Below are 24,964 nucleotides of genomic sequence, written 5' to 3'. Positions count from 1 at the left end.
AATAAAGTCTAGGCAATCATACAAACTAATCCCACCATCCCACCAACTCTGATTTTGAACCTAGGAAGTTATTATATACATTTCACTCTACAGTGCTGAACACCTGTACTAAAGTGTGACTGTATCTCCTGGAGTAACTTAACAGCATGTTCATGGATCTGAGCCGGAACTACAGATACAATATTAACAGGTCGACATCCCAAATGGCCCTCTATTCCTTATTTAGTGCACAAATTTGAACAGGGCCCACAGGGCTCAGGGCAAAAGTAGTGCACTACAGTATATAGGGCATAGAGTGCCATTGGGGGAAAAACCCAGGTGAAGCATGGATAAGTGTAGATTGGGCTAGAAAGAGCCTCCTACTCCATCCAGTGTGTTAGATGTAGGTGTGAGCTATAAGATAGCCCCACCCAGCATGAGAGCAAGGTACTCAACACTCCCACAGTCCACGCTGCATGAGATCCACAGAGGACAGGACAGGATAGATGAAAAAAATAAAATCTGGTCTGAGATCAGCGATACCAAGGCAATCTCACATGTGGTTAATCGATCACTCGGGAGTCAAAACAGAGTCAAGGTCTGTGCGGTTTTTATGTGCATTATACTCAGCTTTTCTGAAGAATCTGCAGTGAATCTGGTTGATTCTTAGCAAGGCAAATGTAAAAGACCTGTACATGGTGTAGAACTTTGTTGTAATGTAAAGGTCAAATATGTTCCATTCAAATGTTTTCAAAAGAGGTGTCTCAACCAGCCTTGACATTTGCAATAAAGCCCATTCATTCTGACAAATCCAACGAGTTATTCAAACTCATTTCCCTTCCTTATAGGAAAAGCCTGACATGCACTGTGATGATGAATTCTACCCCATGAATGAAAACACTGCCAGGCATCTTTCCATCTCTTTTATCAAGCTTGTCTGCAGTGAATAAGACAGAAGTTGTGCAAAATTCAAACAATCCATTGTGTGTGCAACTGAGGGGCCCCACAAGGAAAAAGAATAATAATAATTCTAAAACATTCAACTGACAATCAGCTGGGTAATGATATTTCACTTTAGAGCAGCTCTCATCACACAAAGCAATTTCCGTATCACTTTGGCTTTAATAGAGAAAGAGCAGGAGGGAGAGAGAGAGGGAGAGAGAGAGGAGAGGGGCAAGGAGGAGGGATAAAGAGGGTGACAGTGAGAGCGAGAAAACAAGAGCAAGAGAAAGAATGGCAGAGATGGCAGGGCGGGATAAAGCGAGAGAAAAAGAAAAAAAATTGGAAGAGAGATAGAGGTGGAAGGAAAGACAGAGCTGGAAATAAAATGAGATAACCGCAGAGATGTAGCGAGCATAGTGAGAGAAAGGGTTAGAGAGACAGAGCCAGACAGACAAACAGAATCAAAGCTGGAAGCTGAGGGCAGAGGGGAGACATCCTATAAATTACACACACTATACTTCATACTGACTCCAAACATCAGGCTCCTCGCATCAGACAGACATACTGTACATATATACATACACTCAGACAGACAGGACAGACAGAAGGACCGGAAAGACAGGCAGACTATAGGGTACTGTAGCGGCACGTATGTTGTTGTACCAGTATCATGTGGCCGGTGGAGATGTCCATGTTGGAGGGGACAGGCTCTTCGCACCAGGAGGAAGTGGAGCTACGGGCCGAGGGGCTGGCTATGGGTCCCCCGTCGCTGAACTGAGAAGACGAGCTGTTCAGCCGCGAGAGGCGCCGCAGAGGCTCCGGGCACTCCGCACGCTCCGATGTCCGCACAGCCATCCGCTGGCGACACAGCTCCTGGAAAGGAGAGAGTAGAACCTGATCAGGCATTGGTTGACTCTTAGCTGATTCTTAGTGCATTATCATTGCAAATAAAAAGGACTTCTAAATGGTACAATATATTACAATACAATATTACTCCAGTACAAAAGCCAAACATACATTGTTTTGAGATTGAGATTGTGTCAGACGGGGATATCACTGTGACCTATGGAGCACGGTTTGTAGCAAACCTATTTATATAAATGATGTCAGGAAGTAGAAATACAGTTAAAGGTTCATGAAGTGACCTTCAAAAAACTTGAATTGCCAAGGTCAAGCCAGTGTATTGCCACCATTTGAAAGAGCAAATAATAATAAACTGTAAGAATACATTGGGTGGCTGGCTCGCAAGGGATGTGTTCATTTGTTTTAAAGTATTGATTTCCATTTGTGTAAATGTGGTAACAATTTCAATGAGCCACTTCTTTAATAATGCATTAGTTACTTATGTATTTTCTTACAAGGAGGCACAAGTTATTATGAAGACAAAAGTTAATAAAAAGATGAGCAACAAAAACAACCAAAATCAATGATACTGCCCATGAGCAACAAAAAGCCCACGTTCAAAATCTAACAACCATATTCATCTTTCGGTAAGAAATATATCTGCTTCCATCACTCAAAGGGATTGAACAAGGAATCAATACTTTAAGCCCAATGGATTTTCTTTGAATTGAGCATCCACCCTTATTCGTAACAACAAAACTACAACAGGGATGAGCAACCTACGTATTCACATGTGCAGTAGGCCTTTACTTTGGCATTTGGATTGAACTTGTACAGATGTAGGATCTTCATTTGATCACCCTGTTGCAGGAGAACTTCCCTGCAATGCATTTGAGGTTTTAAAAAAAAACGCTTCGGAGGTTTGTAAGGTACGTTTGCGGCAGGTAGCTTGGCGGTTAAGAGTGGTGGAGGGTTGGGCCAGTAACCGAAAGGTCGCCTACATCGGTGAAAAATCGGCCGATCTGCCCTTGAGCAGAGCCCTTAACGGCAATTTGCTCCAGGAGCGCTGCACTTCTATGGCTGACCCTGTAAAACAACATATTTCACTGCGACAAAATGAAGATCGTACATCTGTACGTGGGATTATATTGGATTCAGAAGACTCTCCCTCTGCCGCCACCCCACCATGAAGATTACTCCTCTCTACATATTGACTTGGCTTTTCTCCCATCATGCCTTGTGCTCACAGATGCCCCATTAGGGATTCAGAGCCTGAGCGTTATCTAGCCAGCCACTCATCTTCCCACATATAAAAAAGGAGAGAAAAGAGAAGAAGAGAAAAAACCACCTCATTGTTTGAAGGGTGCAATCTTACAGGACCCGAACCCCCTCTCTCCCCCTTCTTCCTCCCCTACCCCCGATAGTGTCAGTCTTATGTGGAGCTGGAGATTTCTCCATTATATTCACAGTAATCTGTGAGGCCCATCGTGTTTGGTGTGTGGCCTGCACCAGTCAGACCCACAGACTGATCTTCAACCTCAATTAATAACCAGGGTTGGATCCCAAATGGCAACCTATTCCCTATGAAGTGCACTTCTTTGACCAGGGCCCATAACAGCAAGCCAGAAGAGCAGAAGGCAGTGTCTTCTGAAAGCAACACATAGCTACTAGTCTATCTCATGATCTATCATTGAGATATTTCCCTCCGGGGATCAGCACCTAAGCCCTGGTCTAGGATCAGCTTTCCCTACGTCTAACCTTAATCATCATAACCATGAGAATCTGCCCCGGGCCACGGCCTTAGGGAACTTTCCACGTCCACTTAATAATTAATCCAGTATCTCTAATCTACACCTTTACAGAGTCAAGGGTTGCGTCTCAAATGGCACTCTATTCCCTACATAGGCCCGTAGGGTTCTGGCGGGGGAAAAAGTGCACTAAATAGAGAATAGGGTGCCATTTGGGACGCAAGCCCTGTTTCTTTTCAACAAGGGAAAACAAATTGTAATCCAGCTAAAACTATAGTCAGATTACTCTGAGAATGTACTACTGTCCTTGCTAGGGTTGCATCATTTAGTTAACTTTGCCAAAATGTCAAATTTTTCCTGAAATCCCAGTTGGAATAGGAAGGAGGAGGGAATGAGCAGGAAATCAGTGAAGCCTCCAACAGGGATTTCTGGGAAAACCTGGTAATTTTGGGGAAAGTTACCGGAATTGTGCAACCCTTATACTTGCTATACCCTAGAGCTATATCTGTAACCATGAAATATGTTATACACACATGGATGCCAGACATTCTCATTTCTTCAAGTTCAATGTTAAAGCAAATAACAACAAAAAAAAGGACGGTATAGAGTTGAGATTGATTGCTACACCACTTAACTGGCAATACCTGCCTTAACAGTTGACACGCTACATTCATATAGCAATTCATCTGTTCTGCTAGTAAACATGATAGGCTCCAACGACACCTAATTGTATTGTAAAAATAAATACATATATATTGTAAATATTGTAAAAGTCCATTAAACCAACAAAATAAAATAACATTGAAGAAACAGGGGCCTGAATGAACGGTTACAGAACAAAACCTTTCTCTGCTTTCTTTAATGATTGTCCCTCTTTAGTGTGTACAATCGGGAAAGGCGACACTGTGGAAAGCTGATTAAATATTGAGCATGTGAATGTGATGGGTGGATGTGCACTGAGTGCCCATGCTGAGCACAGCTGAGCCCAGGACAAAATCAATACGAGCCAGCCACCCACCCACCCATTCAGCCAGCCAGCCAGCCAGCCAGCCAGCCACCCAGTCAGTCAGCCAGCCAGCCGTTGGTCCTGGAGGAATGGAAGGAATAGGTCATACAATGAACCCGTTCCCCTGCTGAAAAGGCTCTCCCCTAGTCACAGGTCATAGCCAATACAACCTTCAATGGAATATCAAGGCTTTGTCTGGAGTTTAGACCTCTGGATACATTTGACTAGCCTTGTTAAACCAGCCTGAGTGCAGCGGTCAGTCTGGTTTCACAAGGCTAACCTTTGACTTGGATGGTAAAAAAGCAATTGTTTATTCTATTTCTATTTTAAATAACAACCAAATCACAAATTACATTTCTCCATAATACAAAATCAAATGATGGGTAATCTTGCAATTAGGTTACAAAAACGTTACATACTTTACATTCTATTGATAACCACACTTAAATCACAACCTAGCTCTTATCATGAACAAAGAGACATTTTTACAAACAACTGTTACAAATGTGACAAAATCAACCAGATATTCCATTCAAATCAAGTAATTCAAAACACAACGACTACGTGCCACTGCAGACCAATCAGAATAAGGCTAGCGTCAGGGACCGGGACCAGAGTCCATTCTCTACCAGCAGAGCACTCAGCGGCTGCACTGTGATAGGCTGACGCAAAGGAGGCTCCTCTCACCTGATAGGTTGCGGTTGCATCAGCGCTGGTGTCAGTCCCCAGGCTGGCTAGTTTCTCCTTCAGTTGGAGGTGGGAGCGGTGACGCAGGCAGAAGAGCCAGCCAGACACTGCCAGCGCCCCCATGATCAGAACCATGGAGATGATGGTCAAGACCATGAACTGACCAGACTCCAGATGACTCTCCTTGACCACCGGGATCTGTCTCAAGCTGCCCTTCTGGGAAGAGAGAGAGAAAAGGGGATGATTAAATGCCCTACACATCTGCACGCACACACATACAGATGTTAAATGTAAAGTGCTTTGATGTTTAAAAAAGCTTCTGGAATGTGTAATTTTCACCTAGAAATGTCAAACTTGATTTTCCCATACAAACAATGTATCAACCCCTACAAAAATGTCCATGAATTATAATCCACATAATAATTCACGTTTCTTGTTGCTGCAGAATTATTTCCCTGCTGTAGCAAATTGGATCAAATGAAGATCCTACATCAGTGACAAAATGTACAAACAAGGAAATGGACATAAATCTGGCAGCAAAAGGAAAAGCATAACCTCCATATTAGAAAAGACTTGGGATTTCTGTCATTTGTTTTACAGAAATACAGAAGCAAATTCACACAGTATTTCCCTCCCTGTCTATCCAACCCACGCCCACTCATCCCCACCTAGATTAACTTCCTGCCCACCCCACTCATTACTTTACAATAATAGTAGTTTTTATCATGTGCATTCAAACTCCCTCAAGCTCTATTACTCTCTCCTGTCCAGCCCACAAACTGGCTGCTCTATAGTCATTTAGGCCCATTTTGTCCTGGCATGGGGATACCTGCCATTGTGCAGCTACAGGAGGTTTGGACAGTAAAATATTTCCCTAATAGCCTTCCAGCCTTGAGTTTGGCTGAATTGAGGCCCTGGCCCAGGCCCCTGATCTAATGGCTAGGAGTGCCTGAAAGTGGGATCTTAGATTGTGTGTACCCAGCAGAAGCCCACTAGAATGGGCCTTTCAGAGATGTTGTTAACCACCTCCCCGGTGGTCAGATCTAAGCCCAAGAGAATAGCTTGGTATTGGCATGGTATTGTCTCACAGGTCCCTGTATGGCTGCCTGGCTGGGTCTCAGTAAGTGCATGGACCCCTGGGAAGGTTTTAGCACTTTTTAATAGAATATGAACCCAGATGCACTGCAGAGTCTTTGGACGAGCGGCCCAACTCCATCAAGTATCCTGTCTACCTCGATCTAGTCAATGCACTCAAATTTCCAACAATCAGAATTAAAGAGGGGTTTTCAACTTCAATCAAATCAAAAGCACAAAAGAATCATCAACCGCTGAAACATGGTACTTAGTCCTAGGGGGCAAAAGGGTAAGGTACACATTTAGCAGCATCTATAATTTGTATCAGAAAAGAAATACATTCATAATTACAACGCATGAACACCTTAACCTTTGGTGACTTTATGGATGCTGAGGCCTTTGCTCATGGTCTGATGACTGTGTGTGTTTGTATGGACATATTTAACTATTCTTGTGGGGACCAGAAGACCGCACAAGAATAGTAAAATAACAAAAATTTGACCAACTGGGGACATTTTGTTAGTCCCCACGAGGTCAAATGCTATTTCTAGGGAGGTTAAGGTTAGAATTAGTGTTAGAATTAGGTTAAGGGTTACGGTTAGGAGCTAGGGATAGTTTTAGGGTTAGGAGCTTTGGTTAGGTTTAGGGTAAGGTTTAAGGTTAGGTTTTTGGGTTAAGGTTAGGGTTAAGGTTAGGGTAAGTGTACGGGCTAGGGTTAGGGAAAATAGGATTTTGAATGGGACTAAATTGTGTGTCCCCACAAGGTTAGCTGTGTGTGTGTGTGTGTGTGTGTGTGTTTCTGTTGATTACAATGGACGTAACTCTGAAATACAGCTTCAATCAACAGTCAAATGGATTTCAAACCAATAGAGAGGTCTAAAACAAGTCCTTTAATAAACCGCAGAGAACATACAGTGAAACAAAGCTTTGGCTACCTCTGAGCCATTACATCAATGCTATCCTTTGACAGATTGAATATGAGGGAAATTATTAAATATGATAGATAAGGATACATGTAAGCTGGATTGTTGAGGCTTGGTATGTGCATATGAAACTGTAGGAAGGTAGATTTAGTATACTACAGCAGCCCTTGCAAACCTTGTCTCTCTCTCTCTCTCTCTCTCTCTCTCTCTCTCTCTCTCTCTTTTTCTCTCCACCAGCTTAACACTTCTAAGCAAGCCACATGAAAAGGGACTCCATGAAAATAATTGTTCTTAGTTTACATGACAGTAAATCATCAGTTTGAATTCAATTAACATGAAAATATATTGTGACATGTCAAGTGTTTATTTCATGTTTGCTCTGCTAAATGTTGGGGAGAAAAATCACAGATTGTGCTTTTATGGTATAAAAATATGTTATGCCATAATTACAACAATATTATACTGTGCTATAGTCAAAATATTATTCTGGTATATAACTTCAAATTATATAAAACCAATATAATGACAACATGCAGTGACTAAAATATATTTTGTAGGAAGTTGTTAATTGATCCTAGCAAAAAAATGCAGATTTAAATCATCTTCACACCCCTCAATATGTCCTTTCCAGATGTATCTAAGAGGATAAAGATAACAAACGAAGAGCATATTCTCTTGAGGGAAAGAGAGAGAGGACTCCCATTTTACACCAGAGAGGAGTTTTTGTTAATTAGCGTGAATGGAGAAACGTAAACAGATGTAGTCAACTAAGAAGGAAAAACAACAACATTTAAACAACCAAACAACCATTTAAAAAAGTATAAACAAACAAATCACATTGATTTGTTTGCAGATCATAATTTCCATGTATGTTATAAATATTAACGTGTATAAACATTATAAAATCACACTATGATTATTGACAGGTGTAATTGAGCTTCCGTGTGGCGCAGCGGTCTAAGGCATTGCGTCTCAGTACAAGCACGGTCACTGCAGTGCCTGGTTCGAATCCAGACTGCATGACATCCGGCCATGATTGGGAGTCCCATAGGGCGGCGCACAATTGGCCCAGCGTCGTGCGGGTTTGGCAGTCATTGTAAATGCGCCTGTGTTCTTGCCTGACTTGCCTAGTTAATAAAGCTTAATATTTAGATGAATTAACGTGTGCAATTATATTCTTATATACTGCCAGAATCAGAATTATTATTATTTTTAATTCACCTTGCTTATCTTGCTTATCACCTTGAATGAAAACAGTCTACTTGAAATGTTCTTGCATCGGAACAGGATGCTCAGTGAAGTTTTACACTCACTTATTCTCTCTCTCGGTCTCTCTCTCTCTCTCGGATTAGTAGACCTAGTTGAAGACAAAGGGCAGATGGATTTCGGTAGCTCTGGTTTATTCAAATGACTGAGATAAAGGTCACAGGCCTGTGATCACTTATTCCATAAATTTCAGCCATTTTCCAGTCTGATTAAGTCAAATCAAACAATAATTTCACATTTTGCAATATACAAGAATTCGTCAATTAAAAGTTATACAAACGTGTTAATGCGGTTAATAAGAACCTTTTCCAAAGTAAATCCATGCAGCTTTTCATTTTTATTATAAATAATTGCTTTGCCAATCAACTGTAATTAAAAAAAGAAGCCTATATTAATATCTCAAATCAATTTCGGTCTGTAGACAATAAACCAACCGAATTAATGCTTAGAAACAGCAAAGGTCGTAAAGAAATATCCTCAAACTTTTTATGCAAAATTAACTTAAAGGTAACAACTCGCAAATGGAAAACAATGATCTTCTCAAAAACTCAATGTGCTTAGTTCAACAATTAATGCCATTGGTATTCAAGGATGAAAACTTTGTATCTTCCCTATACAGATGTGACGATTGGACACTTCCCGCTCTGCTGCTGTAAAGCAAATATATTTTCTATATTTTCAACACCTGTTAGCTTATAACTTAAAATAGGCCTAAAACACTTTAGCCTACTACCGCACTAATCATCCTCGGCTAAATTTGAACTATTTATGTTGTTGTTAGATTTCTTTCCCGACACTATAGCATATTTTGGGTAACTGGAGCATCAACAGAGTGACGAAATGAGGCAACTCACGCAAGCATTGCAAATCAATTGAAATGCAATCAATTACAGAAACAAAAGCAGCGGTCAAAATATGAATTTAAAAAAAGATATATAATCTAATTCCACATAAAACTGATAGCCTAGCCTATACATGCCTTCCAGACAAGTGTGCAACGTGCACGTCTTTCCCCGCTGCAGTAGACTAGTTGTAGCAGCACCATCCAAAATGTAACACAAGCTGGAAAATAATTACCAAAATCCATGTTGATCCGCAAATCAGATGGTTTGCAATACATAGGAAATATGTGTTGTATTCCAGAGAGCAGGTGCAACTACCGCAGCTCCAGTGTGGCCGGCGCACAGCCAGCCTCCCACTCAAACCTCTCCTCCCCAAAAGTTACCAGTGTCCGGTGCGCCTCCCTCGTCAACAAAAGACTGCAGCTACCAATGCTCGCGCACGAAGATTAAGAAGAAAAATAAAATAACGACGAGAACGAACGAGGTGATATGCACGCTTGAGCCTCGCAATAATCTGCAGATAGTGGGTCCTTTCAGCGCCTCTGTGCCCAATGGAAAGAAGGGGAGAGGGGTTGGGTTTTTTGAGATCATATATGGTTGAGACACTCCTTTTATTCAGCCCTTAGGAGTCCCTGTCTGTTGCACATGTCATAGCCACTGGTTGCTATAGCGATGCCTCCACATGTTGTCGACAGTGAATGCTCAAGGAGGGATGCTTGCCTAATAGGCTTGTGGGCTGAGGGGGGACATGAATGGACATTGGGTGAGCCACTCATTTGTTAAGCTACTTGGGGTCTCTGTGTTCTGTGTGAATTGCTGTTTTCTCGCGCTCTCCACCCTTTCCCCCTATCACTCCTAAATACAGTAGCCTATAATAATACAGTAGGCTAATAGCCAGAATGAATGCATGCATTACAGAAAGAGGGGATGGGGTGTCCATCAGTAGTGAATGTATAACCTTTTACCAGTTAAATTACTAGAGAGTCTAGTTCCATAATGGTATTGGTACGAAAATGGCAGCCATCTTAGTCAGGGAAAAATCCAAACCAGTCTAATTGGAATGAATGACAGTAGAGGCATAACTGATGCATTTCCTGCTTTTACGTATACAGGTAAGGCATGTGATGTACCTGAAATAGTGTAATGGAATTATAGTCAACCTGAAATATTGTCATATAATTATAAATACAGTTTATATGGGTTTGATACCATTTTTCTTTCAAGCCTCTAAAATATATGTAAATAGACCATAGGTCTACATGTCTCAGATTTTGTTTTCTTGGAAAGCTGTGAGTACTATTATATGATACAATATCAGTCCTTGTTGCATTTACAACTTTACAACAGTTGATTTTTCATCAACTGATTTGAGCCAGTGTATGTATGGCTGTGGATTTACTGCATTGTTTAAATGAAATGTTGGCATATTGGCAGTTCATTTGAAAAATTTATGGAATCATTCCTCTAAAACTGTCTGGCTATCTAAATTCTTTGCGTTCATTGTTTTACACAATATCTTATCACAGCACTGGCAAACCATAGTTGACCACCTCCCTGACCAACATGAGTGACCTTTGGACCACCATAAGAAGGTTTACACCTATTCTAGTATTCTAATTTGTAATAACATAGACTGAACAACAAGTTCAGTGAAGACCTATCTGAGCGAAACATATGAGCTGATAGCCTATATAAGTAAATCTATGAAGAAAAACATAGAAAGAAATCAGTTTGACAAAATCCCACTAAAACTCCTAATTAGTTATTTAGCGGACAAATTACCCTGCGGAGAGCTACAGGGAAAGGAGGACGATTATGGAGAGAGGAGAGAGAAAAGGAGGGAGAAAGGGAAGGGGGCGGTGAGGTGGGGTTCCTGTCAAATGCAGATGACGAGTCTTTGGGGAGGTCTCCAGTTTATTTTTTCTATTCAGAGCACACCCCCTCTTCTCCATTGTCCCTGTGTGTGACAGCTGGAGTTGTCAGTGTGAACAGGGGGACAAAAAAACAGGCTCTGTCCTCCACTATACTATCCTACACCAGGAGTGTATATTCAGAATTCAGCCAGTGCATTGGCCCCCACTGAGCTGCAGCTGAGGGGTGGTTCACAGGAGTCCTATAATTTCACAGACTACATGTCAAACAGGACCTACTTCAAATGACTAGAATCTACGTTATCACTAACAAATTGCTGCAAAACTTTCACAATTAGCTGCTGTAGTTCTATATTACAGTACAGTGCTGTAAAGAGCAATGCATTATGGGGGCTCCGCTACACTTCTGTAAAATTACATTAATTGCTGTAGTACTATATTACCTGATTTGCTTTATTTTTACAGTATCATACTGTAAACTATTGTGCATTGTGGAAAAATATTGTGGGAGGGGAACAAATCGCTGGCTCATTAAGATATTTTAAGGCATGACTTGTAAGAGGCTATATTTGTTACACCCAGTAGTGAGAATGCTGTACCCCACAGAATACAGTATCATACAATTGTTTTTTAACATATTTGTCCTGGAAATCTACAATAACTTACTGTCTGCCAGTAATTTACTGTAATTAAGTACCACCCCCACAGAATACAGTACCATTCTGTACATTTGGAGTACCAAAAACCTTTTGTGGTGCATGGTATTATTGTGGCTCATTAATAAATCTTGAGGTGTGCCTTGTAAGACGCTATACTTGTTGCACCCGTAAGTGAGAGAGCTGTACCAATTTACGTGATATATGGTAGTGCACCAACAATTTAACCTATGTCAGAAAAGATCAGAGTCACAGCGGGTCTTAAACCTCTAATGGTTGAATATTAAACAGTTTCCTTTTGATCTGTTTTTCCCTGTAATCACAGTCAGTTTGGACGCATTCGTTTAGGCCTCTAGAAGTGTGAAGGATATAAAACACCAAATATTCATAAATATTCTGTAATATACACATACCTAGCAGCCAACCTGCTTGCACGAATCCCATGTAATTACAGTAAAATACCAACATGATTACAGTGGCATTAACTTTCTTACAGTATAATAGGCACATTTTACAGTATTGCACGATAGCATTGCTCTGCATTTTACAGTAACTCACAGAAAGCTGGTGGCAAGCTACTGTGAATATTACAATAACATATGTTGCACTAGCCAGAGATCCATTCAAAAGGTATCATGTAACAAATAAAGCTTCTTTTTTTTTACCAATGTATAATTAACAACAACAACAACATTCCCAGTAATGGTTACAAAAACGTTTTACTCGCTATGACTGTGATATGTTTTTTTATTAACCTTAAATTACATGCACTGACTGAAAGTCGCTCTGGACAAGAGCGTCTGCTAAATTACCAACATTTAAATGAGCATTTGCAAAGTACACTGCTGGTGATTATTCTAATGAGTTCTGCCCTCAAACTATTTGTATTTTGATTAAATAAAAAAGTGGCCTTATTTGGGGGCGGAGGTCATTAGAATAATACCCAGCAGTGTGCTTTGCAATTGTTCATTTTTACATTTAAATTTGGTAATTTAGCAGACGCTCTTGTCCAGAGCGACTTTCAGTCAGTGCAAACTAAGGTAAACAAGAATATACCACAGTTATTGCAAGTACAAAGATGATGTTACCGAGAATGTTGTAGTTAAGTATGCTACTTGCAAGTATTCACTGAGCATACAACACATCAGGAACACCCAATCCAGCAGTGTTGTGGCGCGTGACACTAACTGATTTGCCTGGCACGTACTACCAAATCCCGTTCAAAGGCACACAAATATTTTGTCTTGCCCATTCACTCTCTGAATGACACACATACCCAATACATGTCTCAAGGTTTAAAAATCCTTCTTTAACCGGTCTCCTCTCCTTCATCTACATTGATTGAAGTGGATTTAGCAAGTGACATCAATTAGGGTCATACTCTAGCTTTCACCTGGATTCGCCTGGTCAGTCAATGTCTGTATTTTTGTGTTTGAAAATACAAAATGCATGAATTCTAATTAAACTGTTACACAATAGGTTACATGAATTGTAGTTCAGGCCAGTGAAATACAAATAAAAAACTGGTATTGACAGTATTGACATGTAATAGAAATACTGCCGTCGTTGGCACTAGCTGCCTGCACTGCAAATCTGCAACAGTTCACCAATCACTGTTCACCAATCTTCCAGTAATGTCCTGTACATTCTAAAAATATATGTTACTGTATTCAGGTGTTCCAATAATATGCTGTAAATTTGTGTTACAGTAAAAGTCCTGTAAATCTACTGGCTTCTGTTTCACCAGTAATTTACTGCAAATTTACAGTAACCTATTGGCTACTATGATGCAGGTAACTTACTGTACAAAATGGCTCATGTCAAATTCTCCTTAAAACATGTATTACTAGTTCATATGGTCTATATATTGGGCTTAACTATTGGGATTGCCTTACAAATGCATGATATATTATTCCTAACTCATTTGGCAACATATCTAGTAATCATGTATATGTATTTTGTAGACTTCATTAAAAAACACTTTTAAGTATACCAACATAACTTCAAATTGACTTTGGCCCTGCAACTGTTTTGTCTCTGGCTACATGCTCAGAAATAAAGGTTTAGATTTGTTCCTTAAAGGTTACAACCGCTTGTCACTAGGGTGGCACCCTGTAAGGTCCTCCTTTGTACTTTTAGTTATAGGTAAATGAAAGTACCCCAGCTCATACCTCAGATAGTACCTTTCTACACAGGTACAAAAGCATGCTTTTTGCCTTTATATACACTGCTAAAAAAAATAAAGGGAACACTAAAATAACACATCCTAGATCTGAATGAATGAAATATTCTTATTAAATACTTTTTTCTTTACATAGTTGAATGTGCTGACAACAAAATCACATAAAAATTATCAATGGAAATCAAATTTATCAACCCATGGAGGTCTGGATTTGGAGTCACACTCAAAATTAAAGTGGAAAATCACACTACAGGCTGATCCAACTTTGATGTAATGTCCTTAAAATAAGTCAAAATGAGGCTCAGTAGTGTGTGTGGCCTCCACGTGCCTGTATGACCTCCCAACAACGCCTGGGCATGCTCCTGATGAGGTGGCGGATGGTCTCCTGAGGGATCTCCTCCCAGACCTGGACCAAAGCATCCGCCAACTCCTGGACAGTCTGTGGATGGAGCGAGACATGATGTCCCAGATGTGCTCAATTGGATTCAGGTCTGGGGAACGGGCGGGCCAATCCATAGCATCAATGCCTTCCTCTTGCAGGAACTGCTGACACACTCCAGCCACATGAGGTCTAGCATTGTCTTGCATTAAGAGGAACCCAGGGCCAACCCTGGGGCGGCAGGGTAGCCTAGTGATTAGAGCGTTGGACTAGTAACCGGAAGGTTGCGAGTTCAAACCCCCGAGCTGACAAGGTACAAATCTGTCGTTCTGCCCCTGAACAGGCAGTTAACCCACTGTTCCCAGGCCGTCATTGAAAATAAGAATTTGTTCTTAACTGACTTGCCTGGTTAAATAAAGGTATATAAAAAAAAATTAAAAAAAATAAAAAAAAATAAAAAAAAACCGCACCAGCATATGGTCTCACAAGGGGTCTGAGGATCTCATCTTGGTACCTAATGGCAGTCAGGCTCTGGCGAGCACATGGAGGTGTGCGGCCCCCCAAAGAAATGCCACCCCACACCATGACTGACCCACCGCCATACCGGTCATGCTGGAGGGTGTTGCAAGCAGCAGAACGTTCTCCACGGCGTCTCCAGACTCTGTCACGTCTGTCACGTGCTCAGTGTGAACCTGCTTTCATCTGTGAAGAGCACAGGGTGCCAGTGGCGAATTTGCCAATCTTGGTGTTCTCTGGCAAATGCCAAACGTCCTGCACGGTGTTGGGCTGTAAGCACAACCCCCACCTGTGGACGTCGGGCCCTCATACCACCCTCATGGAGTCTGTTTCTGACCGTTTGAGCAGACACATGCACATTTGTGGCCTGCTGGAGGTCATTTTGCAGGGCTCTGGCAGTGCTCCTCCTGCTCCTCCTTGCACAAAGGCGGAGGTAGCGGTCCTGCTGCTGGGTTGTTGCCCTCCTACAGCCTCCTCCACGTCTCCTGATGTACTGGCCTGTCTCCTGGTAGCGCCTCCATGCTCTGGACACTACGCTGACAGACACAGCAAACCTTCTTGCCACAGCTCGCATTGATGTGCCATCCTGGATGAGCTGCACTACCTGAGCCACTTGTGTGGGTTGTAGACTCCGTCTCATGCTACCACTCGAGTGAAATAGAGTGAAATATTTTATATTTAGCTGATTGAGATATATTCATTTGTTAGTGTAATTCAGTTTTTGCCCCCCCCCCTCTTGCCTATTCATTGTATTGTGGTAAGTGTGTTAGGATAAAGGCAGGAAGTTGGGCCTTCGGGGGAGGGAGTCCTTGCTAGATGTGGGAGCAGTATAGTTTTTTGACCATACAGACATACATACAGGTCATAATATGTATTTTCCATATCAAGTAATCTATGCTTTAAGTTGATTGGATAATCATTTCTTTGTTAGATATAAGAATAATCAACTTTTTTGTTGCACCATATCCCTGGATGTCATTGAATGTTTGGCCGTTTGGAAACCTTGAGTGTGGACTGTATGCGTACCAAACAACCCCGCTTCAGGCTTGGGCAGTGGGTATGGTAAAAAGGAAAGGAAGCCACTACAATCAAGTCAAAAAACTCAGTGAAGGATTACTATCGGAAGGAAATCTCCGGTTCGGACACAAGCTGGATATTGTTCTATATGTCATTGCATTCGGACCATAAGAACAGCTCGCTTGGAAGGAATTGAACTCCTAGAATTCGCCGTGAGTAACCACGGCGAATGAATGAGCTGCCCTGTTCAATGCGATCATTTGACCATGCATATTATGGAAGCGCAAATGTGCTTTTAATTGGAATGTTTGATAAACTTGGGAGTGGAATTCAAAACACAGTGCTGTGAAAAGAATTAAGAAGTTTAAGTTTGGGAAACACTGAGATCCTACACACAATGTAGCCCAATCTTATGTCTAATATTTGGCCTAAAGTGGAAACGCAATGCATCAACGCAACGAATTCAACTTAAGGATCCAAAGATACTGCGTGTTTAAACTTCATTTAAGGGACAACTTATAATGGGATGAAATGTTTAAAATGCATCTAAAATGCCGAACTTGCACATGTTCAATTCAAAATGGGTCAATATGCTAAAATGGAGGGCTGTGTTTTAAAGCGTTAAAGGTCTAAAGGGGCATTACGTTTAACAATAAAAAACCAACAACTGTGTCATTGTAAATTGAGTCAACTAAAAGTGAACGATGGAGGATGAAATCCCAAATAAGACTCCACTGGAGAGGGCAGAGGAGAATCTAAATTCACTCTATGCAGCACGGAGAGGCAAACTTGGAGTGTGTACACGCAAAATATATGAAATAAAAGCCGTTCTTGTTGGAGGAAACATTGAAACTGTGGATGAGTCTTGAAGCATTTCATGCTGTTCTCAATGACTTTAAGAATGCTCATGATTCTGTGCTAGAGCTGGTCACAGAGGAGGAACACGAACAGGAGAGCATGAACTATTATCAACCAAGAAGGAGAACTTTCTTTCCTGAGAGAGGTCGAAATATGGAAAAAAGCTGAAATCGAGCCACAAACGCTCATTGAACCACACGACAGCATTTCCAATGTGTCAAAAACATCAAGTAAAACAAAGTATTCTAAGACTGCTTCCTCAGTGTCCTCTGCACGCCTAAAAGCTGAGGCAGAACGAGCAGCTCTACTAGCTCGCCAAGCATCATTACAGGACAAGCATGCATTGGAACTGGAGAAAGCTCAACTGAATGTTAGGATGGAAAAAATGGCACTGGAAACGGACATAGCAGCATATAATGCCAAACTGAAGGTCCTGGAGAGTGTTGAGTCAACTTCTCAATCCCATGCTGTGACAGCCCATTTTCTAAACCAAGAAGATGGAATTAACTCTTATTTTGAGAACCAGGAACCCGATGTCTATAAGGAACCTGAACCATCACCTGTTGAGTTTGCTGCTCTATTACCTGGAACAGTACACCTCTGGTCAACCCAAGGATCTTGTCCGTAGTTGTCTGCATATGGAAGCCAGAAGAGGCTATGCAGAGGCTAAGAGGTTGTTAAAGGAACACTTTGGCAATGAAATCAAAGTCACCGCTGCTTACATGGAAAAAGCTTGGAACTGGATAAACATCAAACCGGATGATGGAGAGGGACTGGGTGGCTATGCACTCTATCTTAGAGGTTGCTGTAACGCTATGCAAGACCTACAGAACATGGAAGAGCTTAATCTTCCCTCCAACATAAAGTTGATCATGTCAAAACTTCCCTACAAACTAAGGGAAAAATGGAGGTCTACGGCATGTGATATTTTAGAGAGAAGCCACCTGAGGGCCCAGTTCAGTGACCTTGTGACGCTCATGGAAAAACAGGCCAAAATACTGCAGGATCCGTTGTACGGAGAAATATCCAAGATCCCCTGACCAACAAAAAGTTTTTTTAAACTAAAACAGAACCTGACTTTAAACAGCAGTTCAAATCCAAGAGTAGGGGAAGCAGCTTTGCCACTGCAGTAGATGTAGTGGCAGATTGTGACCCTGAAAAACCTCTAAAAGAACAAACATTCAAAGTCAAGAAACCAGGCACCTACCCTTCTGATGCTCCCAGTATCTCATGTGTATTTTGCGCTGGTGAGCATTTCTTGGTCGACTGCCAACAGGTGAAGGCACAGCCACACGAAGCCAAGGTTGAGTTTCTGAGATCAAAAGGCCTTTGTTTTGGCTGTTTGATGAGAGGACACTTAAGCAAAGAATGTAAAAGAAGGATGACCTGTCAGAGCTGTCAAAGAAAGCACCCCACTATCCTGCACATTGAAGGAAGAGAGAGATTTAGATCTCTTAAGGCAGATACAAGGGGTGTAGCAGTAAAGTGGGAGGAGACTGTCAGCAGTGCTCTTGTTTCACTGGAAGCTGGTGAAGATACCGGGGCGGTACAGATTGTGCACTTGCGATTGTGCCAGTTCAAGTAAAGATGGCAAATGGAAGCAAGTCTGCTTTAACCTATGCATTTCTCGATTCTGGTAGCTCAGCAACATTTTGTACGGAGAGACTTATGAGGCAGTTGCAAGCTAAAGGCAGTGAGACTGAAATTCTGCTACGCACAATGGGGCAGGAGAGTCCTACCAAGAGCTTTGCGATATCTGGATTAGAGATTGGCAATGTGGAAGGTGACACATTTCTTTCATTACCAAAGGTCTACACCCAAAATAAGATCCCAGTGACAAGACAGAATATTCCCACTCAGAAAGACTCAAAAGTTGGCCATACCTGAAAGAGATTCAGTTGAAGGAAAATGACGCCGACGTCGAACTCCTGATTGGCATAAATGCTCCAAAGGCAATGGAACCCTGGCAAATCATAAATAGTCAAGGCATGCAGTGAAAACCCTCTTTGGATGGGTGATGAACGGTCCTCTTAACAATTGTACCATGGCAGAAGAATCTGGGCATCCTACTGTGATGGCCAATCGTATCTCAATGGCCGACCTGACGGTTCTTCTTGTAAATCAGTACAATCATGACTTCCCTGAGAGAGTGTATGAAGAGAAGTGAGATGTCAGCTGAGGATCGTAGGTTTATGGAGATCGTATCAAGCTCCATAACCCTCAAAGTGTCATGTATTGTCATGTTGTGTCTTGTTTCTGTCCTTTCCCTTCACCCTGTCTCCCTCTGCTGGTCGTTATTAGGTTACCTTTTCTCCCCCTCTTTCCCCCAGCTGTTCCTTGTCTCCTCCTAACTACCTCGTCACCCCTTTTCCCACCTGTTCCCTTTTTCCCTCTGATTAGTCCTCTATATCTCTCTCTGTTTTTGTTCCTGTCTTTGTCGGATTCTTGTTTGTGTTTTTCATGCCTGAACCAGACTATCGTCATGTTTGCTGCAACCTTGTCCTGTCCTGTCGGAATCTGCCGGTCCATCTGAGCCTACCTACCAGTGTGATATTGTGTTTTCTCTCCAGCCCAACACTTACTCCAGGAGCACTGCTCGTGTCGCCTACGTCATATCTCTCCTTACTGGACGGGCTCGTGAGTGGGGCACGGCAATCTGGGAGGCAAGGGCTGAGTGTACTAACCAGTATCAGGACTTTAAGGAGGAGATGATACGGGTTTTTGATCGATCTGTTTTTGGGGAGGAGGCTTCCAGGGCCCTGTCTTCCCTATGTCAAGGTAATCGATCCACAACAGACTACTCTATTGAGTTTCGCACTCTTGCTGCCTCCAGTGGCTGGAACGAGCCGGCTTTGCTCGCTCGTTTTCTGGAGGGTCTCCGCGCAGAGGTAAAGGATGAGATTCTCTCCCGGGAGGTTCCTTCCAGCGTGGATTCCTTGATTGAACTCGCTATTCGCATTGAGCGACGGGTTGATCTTCGTCACCGAGCTCGTGGAAAGGAGCTCGCGTTCTCCGTTGCCCCCCTCTCCGCATCACTACCATCTTCCTCTGCCGGCTCGGGTGCTGAGCCCATGCAGCTGGGAGGTATCCGCATCTCGACTAAGGAGAGGGAACGGAGAATCACCAACCGCCTCTGTCTCTATTGCGGTTCTGCTGGTCATTTTGTCACTTCATGTCCAGTAAAAGCCAGAGCTCATCAGTAAGCAGAGGGCTACTGGTGAGCGCTACTACTCCTGTCTCTCCTTCAAGATCCTGCACTACCTTGTCGGTCCATCTACGCTGGACCGGTTCGTCAGCTTCCTGCAGTGCCTTAATAGACTCTGGGGCGGAGGGCTGTTTTATGGACGAGACCTGGGCTCGGGAACATGACATTCCTCTCAGACAGTTAAGGGAGTCCACGGCCTTGTTCGCCCTGGATGGTAGTCCTCTCCCCAGGATTCAGCGTGAGACGCTACCTTTAACCCTCACTGTTTCTGGTAATCATAGCGAAACCATTTCTTTTTTAATTTTTCGTTCACCTTTTACACCTGTTGTTTTGGGCCATCCCTGGCTAGTTTGTCATAATCCTTCCATTAATTGGTCTAGTAATTCTATCCTCTCCTGGAACGTCTCTTGTCATGTGAAATGTTTAATGTCTGCTATCCCTCCTGTTTCCTCTGTCTCTTCTTCACAGGAGGAGCCTGGTGATTTGACAGGGGTGCCGGAGGAATATCACGATCTGCGCACGGTGTTCAGTCGGTCCAGGGCCACCTCTCTTCCCCCACACCGGTCGTATGATTGTAGTATTGATCTCCTTCCGGGAACCACTCCCCCCCGGGGTAGACTATACTCTCTGTCGGCTCCCGAACGTAAGGCTCTCAAAGATTATTTGTCTGTAGCTCTTGCCGCCGGTACCATAGTCCCCTCCTCCTCTCCCGCCGGAGCGGGGTTTTTTTTTGTTAAGAAGAAGGACGGGTCCCTGCGCCCCTGCATAGATTATCGAGGGCTGAATGACATAACAGTGAAGAATCGTTATCCGCTTCCTCTTATGTCTTCAGCCTTCGAGATCCTGCAGGGAGCCAGGTTTTTCACTAAGTTGGACCTTCGTAACGCTTACCATCTCGTGCGCATCAGGGAGGGGGACGAGTGGAAGACGGTGTTTAACACTCCGTTAGGGCACTTTGAATACCGGGTTCTTCCTTTCGGCCTCGCTAACGCTCCAGCTGTCTTTCAGGCATTAGTCAATGATGTCCTGAGAGACATGCTGAACATCTTTGTTTTCGTTTACCTTGACGATATCCTGATTTTTTCACCGTCACTCCAGATTCATGTTCAGCACGTTCGACGTGTCCTCCAGCGCCTTTTAGAGAATTGTCTTTTTGTGAAGGCTGAGAAGTGCTCTTTTCATGCCTCCTCCGTCACATTTCTCGGTTCTGTTATTTCCGCTGAAGGCATTAAGATGGATCCCGCTAAGGTCCAAGCTGTCATTGATTGGCCCGTCCCTAAGTCACGCGTCGAGCTGCAGCGCTTTCTCGGCTTCGCGAACTTCTATCGTCGTTTCATCCGTAATTTCGGTCAGGTGGCAGCTCCTCTCACAGCCCTTACTTCTGTCAAGACGTGCTTTAAGTGGTCCGTTTCCGCCCAGGGAGCTTTTGATCTCCTCAAGAATCGTTTTACATCCGCACCTATCCTTGTTACACCTGACGTCACTAGACAGTTCGTTGTCGAGGTTGACGCGTCAGAGGTGGGCGTGGGAGCCATTCTTTCTCAGCGCTCCCTCTCTGACGACAAGGTCCACCCTTGCGCGTATTTTTCTCATCGCCTGTCGCCGTCGGAACGTAACTATGATGTGGGAAACCGCGAACTGCTCGCCATCCGCTTAGCCCTAGGCGAATGGCGACAGTGGTTGGAGGGGGCGACCGTTCCTTTTGTCGTTTGGACTGACCATAGGAACCTTGAGTACATCCGTTCTGCCAAACGACTTAATGCGCGTCAGGCGCGCTGGGCGCTGTTTTTCGCTCGTTTCGAGTTCGTGATTTCTTATCGTCCGGGCTCTAAGAACACCAAGCCTGATGCTTTATCTCGTCTCTTCAGTTCTTCAGTAGCCTCCACTGACCCCGAGGGGATTCTCCCTGAGGGGCGTGTTGTCGGGTTGACTGTCTGGGGAATTGAGAGGCAGGTAAAGCAAGCACTCACTCAAACTCCGTCGCCGCGCGCTTGTCCTAGGAACCTTCTTTTCGTTCCCGTTCCTACTCGTCTGGCCGTTCTTCAGTGGGCTCACTCTGCCAAGTTAGCCGGCCATCCTGGCGTTCGGGGTACGCTTGCTTCCATTCGCCAGCGTTTTTGGTGGCCCACCCGGGAGCATGACACGCGTCGCTTCGTGGCTGCTTGTTCGGTCTGCGCGCAGACTAAGTCCGGTAACTCCCCTCCTGCCGGCCGTCTCAGGCCGCTTCCCATTCCCTCTCGACCGTGGTCTCACATCGCCTTAGATTTTGTCACCGGACTGCCTTCGTCAGCGGGGAAGACTGTTATTCTTACGGTTGTCGACAGGTTCTCTAAGGCGGCTCATTTTATTCCCCTTGCTAAGCTTCCTTCTGCTAAAGAGACGGCACAAATCATCATCGAGAATGTTTTCAGAATTCATGGCCTTCCGTCAGACGTCGTTTCGGACAGGGGTCCGCAATTCACGTCTCAATTTTGGAGGGACTTTTGCCGTTTGATTGGGGCTTCCGTCAGTCTCTCTTCCGGCTTTCACCCCCAGTCTAACGGTCAAGCAGAACGGGCCAATCAGACTATTGGTCGCATCTTACGCAGTCTTTCTTTTCGCAACCCTGCGTCTTGGTCAGAACAGCTCCCCTGGGCAGAATACGCCCACAACTCGCTTCCTTCGTCTGCGACCGGGCTATCTCCTTTTCAGAGTAGCCTCGGGTACCAGCCTCCGCTGTTCTCATCTCAGTTCGCCGAGTCCAGCGTCCCCTCCGCTCAGGCTTTTGTCCAACGTTGCGAGCGCACCTGGAAGAGGGTCAGGTCTGCACTTTGCCGTTATAGGGCGCAGACTGTGAGAGCTGCTAATAAGCGTAGAACTAAGAGTCCTAGATATTGTCGCGGTCAGAGAGTTTGGCTCTCCACTCAGAACCTTCCCCTTAAGACAGCTTCTCGCAAGTTGATCCCGCGGTTCATTGGTCCGTTCCGTATTTCTCAGATCATTAATCCTGTCGCAGTGCGACTTCTTCTTCCGCGATATCTTCGTCGCGTCCACCCGGTCTTCCATGTCTCCTGTGTTAAGCCCATTCTTCGCGCCCCCGCTCGTCTTCCCCCCCCCCCCCATCCTTGTCGAGGGCGCACCTATCTACAGGGTCCGTAAGATTTTGGACATGCGTCCTCGGGGCCGTGGTCACCAGTACCTAGTGGATTGGGAGGGGTACGGTCCTGAGGAGAGGAGTTGGGTTCCCTCTCGGGACGTGCTGGACCGTTCGCTGATCGATGATTTCCTCCGTTGCCGCCAGGTTTCCTCCTCGAGTGCGCCAGGAGGCGCTCGGTGAGTGGGGGGGTACTGTCATGTATTGTCATGTTGTGTCTTGTTTCTGTCCTTTCCCTTCACCCTGTCTCCCTCTGCTGGTCGTTATTAGGTTACCTTTTCTCCCCCTCTTTCCCCCAGCTGTTCCTTGTCTCCTCCTAACTACCTCGTCACCCCTTTTCCCACCGGTTCCCTTTTTCCCTCTGATTAGTCCTCTATATCTCTCTCTGTTTTTGTTCCTGTCTTTGTCGGATTCTTGTTTGTGTTTTTCATGCCTGAACCAGACTATCGTCATGTTTGCTGCAACCTTGTCCTGTCCTGTCGGAATCTGCCGGTCCATCTGAGCCTACCTATGTTTTGTTATTAAAGAAGTTCTGTTTACGTTAATTCGCTTTTGGGTCCTCATTCACGCACCGCAACACAAAGACCATCACTACTACTTACCGTTGCCCTTTCGCAAAAAAATATGTAGTCCTGCCAAACAATCGTGACATGGCAAAGCAGCGGGCTCTAAATATTATCAGGAAGTTCAAGAAGGACAAAGGTTACGCTGCAGAGTACAAAGGCTTCATGGAAGAGATGATAACAAAAGGTTACGCCGAGAAGGTACCACAAGAGCAGCTCCTCAGAGAGAAAGGCAAGGTATGGGATATACCACACCATGGCGTTCACCATAAGCGCAAAGGAACGATACGAGTGGTGTTTGACTATTCATCATCCTATAAAGGTACATCTCTTAACAGTGAACTCCTTCAAGGCTCGGACCTGGCAAACACGCTTATAGGAGTCTTGCTAAGATTTTGGCAAAAAATGACATCGAAGGAATGTTCCATCAAGTACGTGTCCATGAAGATTACTTAGACTTCCTGCGATTCCTATGGTGGCCGGATGGTGATACTAACAAAAGATTGTAGGAGTACAGAATGACGGTTCATCTTTTCGGTGCTATATCCTCTCCAAGTTGTGCAAACTTTGCACTGCGAAAGATTGAAGAAGACAACTGTGAGAGGTACGATGAAGAGGTGATTCAAACAGTCAAGTCCAACTTCTATGTTGATGACTGCCTCAAGTCAGTGGCCACAGAAGAACAAGCCATAGCTCTCACAAAAAACTTTAGGGATGTGTGCTCTCAGGGTGGGTTCAAGTTGACCAAGTGGGTCAGCAACAGCTGCACTGTGCTGGTTTCTATCCCCGATGAACACAAAGCCAAGCAGATAAAATAACTGGACCTGGACAGAGAAAAGCTGCCCGTTGAAAGAGCACTTGGAATCCGATAGAACATTGAAAGTGATGTGTTTACCTTCCGAGTCACTGTCAAGAACAGACCCCTTACAATAAGAGGTATTCTCTCAACTGTCAGCTCTATTTATGATCCATTAGGTTTCCTCGCCCCATTTGTATTAAAGGCAAAGCAAATTCTTCAAGTGCTCTGCAAGCTAGTGTGGATGGGACGAAGTCATCCCTGAAGAACACTCTATTTCATGGCAGAGATGGCTCTCAGAGCTGGACCAGCTCTCCAGATTCCAGATAGACAGGTGTATGATGACTTGACCAAAGTTCTCAGGCAAGACCGCACAGCTGCATCACTTCGGTGATGCAAGTGAACAAGGTTATGGCACGGCAAGCTACCTTAGGTTCACAAACGATATGGAAAAGGTTCACATTGCATTCATACTGGG

The 24,964-nt window shown here is 43.9% G+C and overlaps 1 protein-coding gene across 1 annotated transcript in view; it reads right to left on the bottom strand.

Annotated features, from left to right (window-relative positions):
• The window catches only part of LOC110535589 (receptor-type tyrosine-protein phosphatase N2), a 295,931-nt gene that overhangs the window by 37,696 nt on the left and 233,271 nt on the right, over nucleotides 1-24,964 (bottom strand). The window contains exons 12-13 of the mRNA XM_021620665.3: nucleotides 5,206-5,421; nucleotides 1,585-1,794 (exon numbers count right to left, since the gene is read on the bottom strand). Coding sequence (XP_021476340.2) covers nucleotides 1,585-1,794; nucleotides 5,206-5,421 — 426 coding nt within the window. The remainder of the gene's footprint in view (nucleotides 1-1,584; nucleotides 1,795-5,205; nucleotides 5,422-24,964) is intronic.

The sequence above is a fragment of the Oncorhynchus mykiss genome, chromosome 11 (genome assembly GCF_057628025.1).
Source record: "Oncorhynchus mykiss isolate SJ-2025 chromosome 11, ASM5762802v1, whole genome shotgun sequence".
Lineage (NCBI taxonomy): Eukaryota > Metazoa > Chordata > Actinopteri > Salmoniformes > Salmonidae > Oncorhynchus > Oncorhynchus mykiss.
This window is presented reverse-complemented; position numbering and strand designations above follow the sequence as displayed.